At 35.3% G+C, this 6,977-nt stretch overlaps 2 protein-coding genes across 2 annotated transcripts; both read left to right on the top strand.

Moving 5' to 3' along the window:
• The first annotated feature begins 256 nt into the window (after positions 1–256).
• LOC116139247 (disease resistance protein At4g27190-like) lies at positions 257–5,107 on the top strand. The gene is made up of 3 exons (XM_031424919.1): positions 257–3,496; positions 3,596–4,081; positions 4,526–5,107. Exon 1 carries the CDS (start codon positions 514–516, stop codon positions 2,287–2,289), a length of 1,776 nt encoding a protein of 591 aa, XP_031280779.1. The 5' UTR covers positions 257–513; the 3' UTR covers positions 2,290–3,496; positions 3,596–4,081; positions 4,526–5,107.
• On the top strand, positions 2,312–6,293 carry LOC116139243 (the record flags this gene model as incomplete). The annotated part of the gene is made up of 3 exons (XM_031424913.1): positions 2,312–3,496; positions 3,596–4,081; positions 6,051–6,293. Coding segments are annotated over exons 1-3 (1,914 nt in total), but the record flags the coding sequence as incomplete, so codon positions are not given.
• Between the last annotated feature and the right edge of the window lie 684 nt (positions 6,294–6,977).

Below are 6,977 nucleotides of genomic sequence, written 5' to 3'. Positions count from 1 at the left end.
TAAAGATGAGAATTTGGAATTTATATAACCAAGGGTGCGAGCTTGCCATTTCGGTAAACATTGGGTAGGAACAGTCGTTTACTTTATGAGTAGTTTCTCTCACTCCCTTAGTTGGCAGGCAACCCTTACTCTTTGATAGTTCTTAGTTACGAAGAAGGAAATAAAGCAAATACAGTGTTCAGGTGCACTTGCTCTTAATCAGTGTTCTTTTTAATTTCTTATTGTTTTATTCTCAACATGTATTATTTTTCTTAGATCTTGTTGCTTGTCATACTTATCTCTTTTTCTCGTAGTGATCTGTGGACTTTTGTTCATTGAACTTTCTCTTGAATATTTGCTTAATTATTCACTTATGGTAATAGATTTCTCTATCTGTTAGCTGTTTGTGTTTCTTTTTTGTTTGTCCTCCTACCTACTGTTAGTCATTGTCAGTGGCTTTACTTTGTTTAACTTTAAAAAAAAAAAAGTCAACAGAGACAAGAAAGAGAAGAAAAATATCACAAGCAATAAGCCATGGCTGCAGAACTAGGTAGCGTTGTTGTTTCCGGTGTTGCATCATCAGTTACTGAGTCAGTCTTTGGTTTAGTTCGAAGGAAGGGATCTTATGTGTTCAATTACCAGAGCTACATTCAGGACTTGAAGAAGAAAACAGTTGAGGAGTTGATAAGTAGAAGAGAAAGGGTGGAAGTATACGTTGACCATGCTAAAAGACAAGGGGAAGAGATTTTTAAGGATGTTGAGCAATGGCTGATTAATGTGGATGAGTTCATTAAACGGGCAGAAAACATCATGAACAAGGAAGATAAAGCAAAGAAGTGCTGTCTCAAAGGGCCATGTCCTAGTTTGGTCAGACGTTACATGCTCAGCAGGGAAGCAGTGAAAGCGGAGAAGGATGGCGCTGTTCTCTTGGGAAAAGCAGACTTTAGTAATGTTTCCTACCGCCTACGGAGGAAAGAATCGATAAATGTCAGCGACTATGAGGCCTTCATTTCAAGAATGTCAAAGTTCCAAGAGATCATGGAGACGTTGAAGGATGCTAATTTTAATTTGATTGGGGTGAGTGGGATGGGTGGTGTTGGAAAAACCACTCTAGTAAAAAAAATTGCTTGTCAAGCCTTGGAAGACAAGTTATTTGATAGAGTGGTTATAGCTGAAGTAACTCTGACCCCTGACCACAAAAAAATTCAAGATAAAATTGCTTATGATTTAGATATGCAATTTGGCCAGGAGAGTGAATTCGAGAGAGCTGGTCGACTGCGTGACAGATTGAAGAAAGAGAATAGGGTACTTGTGATATTAGATAATATCTGGGAAAAACTTGACTTGAAGGCTATTGGAATTCCCTTTGGGCATGTTGGTAAAGAAAGTCTTAAGCCTATTGGATTTCCTTCCAGTCATGATGGTCAAGAAAATGACAAGCCTAGAATTCCTTTTGAGTGTGATAAGCATGACGATAAAGAAAAAAGCAATGATCAAAGGCGGTGCAAGATATTAATGACATCTAGAAACCAACAAGCATTAGATGATATGAAAACGCAGAAGACTATCAGGATTGAAATTTTATCTAGTGAAGAAGCTCAGAATTTGTTCGGAAAGATAGTGGGCGATTTAGTAGAAAAACCTGATTTTCAATCTGTAGCAATTGAGATTGCTAAAAAATGTGCAGGTTTGCCATTGGCAATTGCAACAATTGGAAATGCATTGAAAAATAAGACTATTTATGAATGGAGAGATGTCTTGGATACGTTAAGAAGGTCTAATCTGAGATGGATTCATGGCATGGATGGAACTTTGTACTCTACACTAAAATTGAGTTACAATTATTTGAACAGTGAGGAAGCAAAGTTATTGTTTCAGCTTTGTGGTCTATTATCTAAAGGCTATCCCATACCCACTGAATTCTTGTTGACATGTGGTATGGGTATGGGCTTGTTTCAAGATGTTCATACAGTGGAAACAGGAAAGAATAGAGTCCGTGTTTTAGTTGAAAATCTTAAAGCTTCATGTTTGTTGATGGATGGTGATAGCTATGGTACTGTTAAAATGCATGATTTCATTCATAGTGTTGCTACATCAATTGCAGAGTCGGATAAGCTTATGTTTAATATTCAAAATGTCACTGGGTCGTTGAACGAAATGTTGGGGGGGAAATCCAAAAATTCAACTGCTATTTCTCTGCCTTCTGGAGTTATTGATGATGAACTTCCGGAAAAGTTGGAATTTCCAAAACTCGAGTTGTTTCTCGTGTATGCAAGATTCATCTTTACGAATTCCAGACCAGTTTTTTGAAGAAGTGAGACAACTGAAAGTCATGGAATTGCATGAAGTTCGTCTCCTATCACTACCTTCATCACTTGGTTGCTTAATGAACCTTCGAACATTGCGTTTGATTGGTTGTGAGCTGGGAGATATAGCAATAATTGGAGAGATGAAGAAATTAGAAATTCTTGGCTTTTGTCATTCGGATATTCAACAGTTGCCTCAAGAAATTGGGGAATTAACTCAGTTAAGGTTACTAAGTTTGACTGGTTGTCAAAAACTTAAAGTCATCGCTCCAAATGTCATTTCACGCTTGTCCCGACTAGAGGAATTATATATAGGGGACAGCTTTGTTCAATGGAATGTTGAAAGACTCAATAATCAAGGACCAAGTAATGCTAGTCTTGCTGAGTTAAAGCAATTGTCTCACCTGACCTCTTTAGACATACGTGTTCAAGATGCCAAGATTATGCCGCATGAAATTACGATCGTAGAGAAGTTGGAGAGCTTTAATATATTTATTGGACTTGTCTGGAACTTGTCCGGTAAGTGTGAAACCCAAAGGAGGATGTTGAAACTAAAGCTTGATAATAGCAATCATTTGGGGTATTCAATCAAAATTTTGTTGAAAAGAGCTGAAGATCTCTATCTAGATGAACTGGATGGCTTTAAAAATGTTCTTTATGAGCTTGATGGGGAGGGCTTCTCACAACTAAAGCTTCTGCATATCCAAAAGGCTCTTGACCTTTTATATATTGTTAATTCAGTGGAATGGGCTCCTTGTAAAATTGCCTTTCCCTTGTTAGAGTCATTATTTCTCTATGATTTGATTAATTTGGAGAAGATATGTCATGGCCAACTCTATGCAGAGTCTTTCAGCAAATTGAAAATCATCAAAATTAGAAAATGTGATAGACTAAAGTGTCTTTTCCCATTCTCCATGGCCAAAAATCTTTTGCACCTTCAAGAACTTGAAGTGACTCATTGCAAGAATGTAAGTGAGATTGTTGGTAAAGAAAGTGAATACCATCTCCACCAAGCTGAAAGGACTAGTAAGATTATTGAGTTTACTCAGCTGCATTCCATAATATTAAAATGTCTGCCGCGACTTGTGAGTTTTGACTTCAACATGAAGGCACCTTTAATATCACAGACTTCATTAGCAACTAATTCGTGTTCCAAAGAAATCATTGAAGAGGACGAACCAGAGGATTCCATGGCTCTTTTCAGTCCAAAGGTATGTTTTCTTTTCTCACTTCAACCCCACCCAGTAATGCAAAAAAGTCTTAAATTAGTTTCGTAATTGTTTATGTTACAAGAATTTTACTGGCTGTAGGTTGTTTTACCAAGAGTGAAGCACTTGCAATTATCCTTCATCAACATTACAAATATATGGCTTGATCAACCCTCGGAAATGTCCCAAAGTTTAACAAGCTTAACTGTGGAGGAATGTATTAATTTGAAATTTTTGTTTTCATCTTCTGTGGTTAGAAGTCTTATGCAACTCCAGAAGCTTGTGATAAGCAACTGTAAGTCAATGGAAGGAGTGATTGACACAGAAGGTGTAGGAGGGGAAAAAAATATGACTTTTCCTAAACTATTTTACATGGTGCTCGAAGGTCTGCCAAAACTAACAAGAGTTGGCACTGGAGATTTTGTTGAATTCCCCTCATTAAATGAACTTGTGATTGAGAGTTGCCCTAATTTGAAGACATTCTTCTCCGGCTCTTCATGTGTGGATGCAGATATAGTAACTGAAAAACCTGAAGAAATAATCTTGGAGAACTTCCCCACTGATATACATTTTCTCTTTGATGAAAAGGTGACTTTTTCTTTCCCCTCCTTTTTGCAATCCCTTTATCATTTGATTAAGTTTGACTTTGTCTTCTAACATTAGCGGAGGCAGGGAAACATGCTAACCCAACCCTTTTTTTTTTTTTTGGCATTTAATAAAAAAACAAATTTTAATAAGATTATATAAAATAAAATCTAGCCTCCTTCAGGTTTTGAAAATAATATTACTTAAATAATCGTTAAAAGCCACTGAACTCAATCTCCATATACACTACTAGAGTATTTTAGTATAGTCAAATTTCTACTTTCAAGTAATTGGTTGTCTGTCTTTATTCTATATATACTACATTCATTTAATTATTTTCATATGCTGTGTAAAGTAATTAGTTACCCTGACTCAATACTTTGAATATCTTTCTAATCTTCTGCTTGTTTGTCTTATGCCCAATCATTGACATGATGGATGATGCAGGTTGCATTTCCAAGCTGGAAATCTTGATACTCTCTCGGTTGAATAACTTACAGTTGATATGGAACAATCAACTCCATGAAGATTCTTTTCGCACACTAAAATTTTGACATTCAATTCTGTGGAAATTAATGTCTATTGTTCCATCAAATATTCAAGGTCTTTTAACCTTCAAACTAGAGGGATTAGTTGTTGACAACTGTTGAGTATGAAAAATCTCTTTCCAGTTTCTGTAGCTAACAATCTGTGCAACTTGAAAGCTGAGACTTCGTTGTTGCGGTTTGGAGGAAATAGTCCTTCGAGGAAGTAGATGGGGTACTCGCATTTGTCTTCCTCACTAAAATCTGTGCATCTTGCTCATCTACCAGAACTCAAATGTTTCTACCAGGGTTGCATACTTGGAGTGGCCCATGCTAAAAGTTTGGTTGTTTATCATTGCCATAACATAAAGATCGTGCTTCAGGGTCTCCTAGCTTCCAGAAAGAAGATGAGGAGAGACAACTTGGAAACCCATTTCGACAACCCCTGTTTTTGCTTGAAAAGGTCTGCCTTAGTATCCTATATGAGCTTCAACATATAATTAACCAGATGCAGTATGTAAACTTTCTTGGTAAAACTTTAGTCACTTGAAAATGGAAAAAAATCATTCACATGAGGTCTGTTTCTGATCTTGTCTATAACGTGCATTTTAACTGTATGGTCATGGTTCGCATTTGGTCTTAATGATGTCAGAATTTTATGGCTAGTGAAAGCTTTCTTTTCTCTTATAATTTAAGCAGGATAAAAAAAAAGTAAGTCAAGCAGGGAAAAAAGAAAAATAATAACAACAATCTGTCAGAGTGAAAAAGAAAATAGAAAACATCTCTTTATTTATTGATTTCTTAATTTTAAGATTCTATTTTCAAACCATAATTTGAAAATTAATTTCTTTTATGATAAATTAGTTATTAAAAGGTAGAAATAAAAAAGAAATCACTCTTAATGTGTCCATATTCTGTCATAAGAGCTGACTTGGTTTTTTTCTTGTTTGCAAATTGTGTGGTTGTGAACATTAATGAGTCAAAACACAATGTAATCTTTAAATAGGAGGTATGTAAAGTTGGGAACCCAGCTGATGTGGGTGGTGATCTGTTGACACCATATTAATTGTAGAATTTTGTGGGTGTTGTTTTTCCTAGAACTGATGTGGTGCTAACACTTCTGTAACCCCATTAGTTGTGATTCAAACTTTGGATACATAACATCAATCATCTTAAAATTGATATACTTAAGATTTACTTTCAAGTTTGTCATAAGGAAATTTTTATCATTTTATATTTGTGATAAATGAGTCAGTGAATATCATATTTTTCAATATAGTTATATAATAACAAAAATGCAACAATATTACAAGGGACCATAATACAGAGATTGAAACTTCATCAAGACTATCATATTATTATATTAAAAAAAAGACTGATATATATATATATATATACACTAATCGAGTGGCTATTAACACTGATTGCTATTGTTTATTGATATTTAGGTCATATGTGCGATGGAGTTTTTGACATTAAACAGCGATGACGTTAAATTAATATGCATGGGCAATTTTCCAGCAGAGATGTTTTGCAAAGTTAGAGATCTTCAGTTATTCTGCTTTCATGATGAATCAGCTGATTTTCCATTTGCTTTCCTTCAAAGATTCTACAACATGCGAAGACTGGTGATATTTTGTGGTAATTTTGAAGAGCTGTTCCCAGGTGAAGGACTTGATGAGAATAAACATGTGCGACTCATGCCAATAACAACCTTAAGGCTGCATTATCTTCGAAGTCTAAGGCAAATCTGGAAACAAGATTCTCAGGCGGACCCATTTCTTCAACATCTTGAAATTCTAGAAGTATGGGAATGTGATAGTTTGACATACTTAATGCCACAACTCACAATATCCATTCAACCAAGGACCAACCAAACAATATGAACAATATACCAACTCAAATAAGAGCAAAACAATAAACATTAGCTACGTACCTCAAGTGGGGCATTACATTTATAAAGAAACTTGGGTACTAGGTTAGCATTTAGTACAACATACCATCCTCAGACAGATGGCCAAACTAAGAGAACGAATCAAGTACTTGAGGACATGCTGAAAATGTGTTGTACGGATTATAGAATGACCTAGGATGAGATATTACCATTGGTGGAGTTTGGTTATAATAACAATTATCAGTCTACAATTAAGATGGCTCCTTATGAAGCCCTGTATGATAGACGATATAGATCTCCATTGCATTAGAATGAGGTAGGAGAGAATGATGCTTTGAATACAACTCTTGGGCTGAAGATAACTCAGAAAATGATAAAAGATATCAAGTTGATTAGAAAGAATTTCTTCAAATATTTTTAAATGTTTTAAATGTTGATCTATTGATTCTGAATAAACTAAGACATCATCAATATATACTAT

Source organism: Pistacia vera, unplaced genomic scaffold, assembly GCF_008641045.1.
Source record: "Pistacia vera cultivar Batoury unplaced genomic scaffold, PisVer_v2 Contig35, whole genome shotgun sequence".
Taxonomy (NCBI): domain Eukaryota; kingdom Viridiplantae; phylum Streptophyta; class Magnoliopsida; order Sapindales; family Anacardiaceae; genus Pistacia; species Pistacia vera.
The sequence above is the reverse complement of the archived record's forward strand: the minus strand, read 5'-3'. Positions and strand labels throughout refer to the sequence as shown.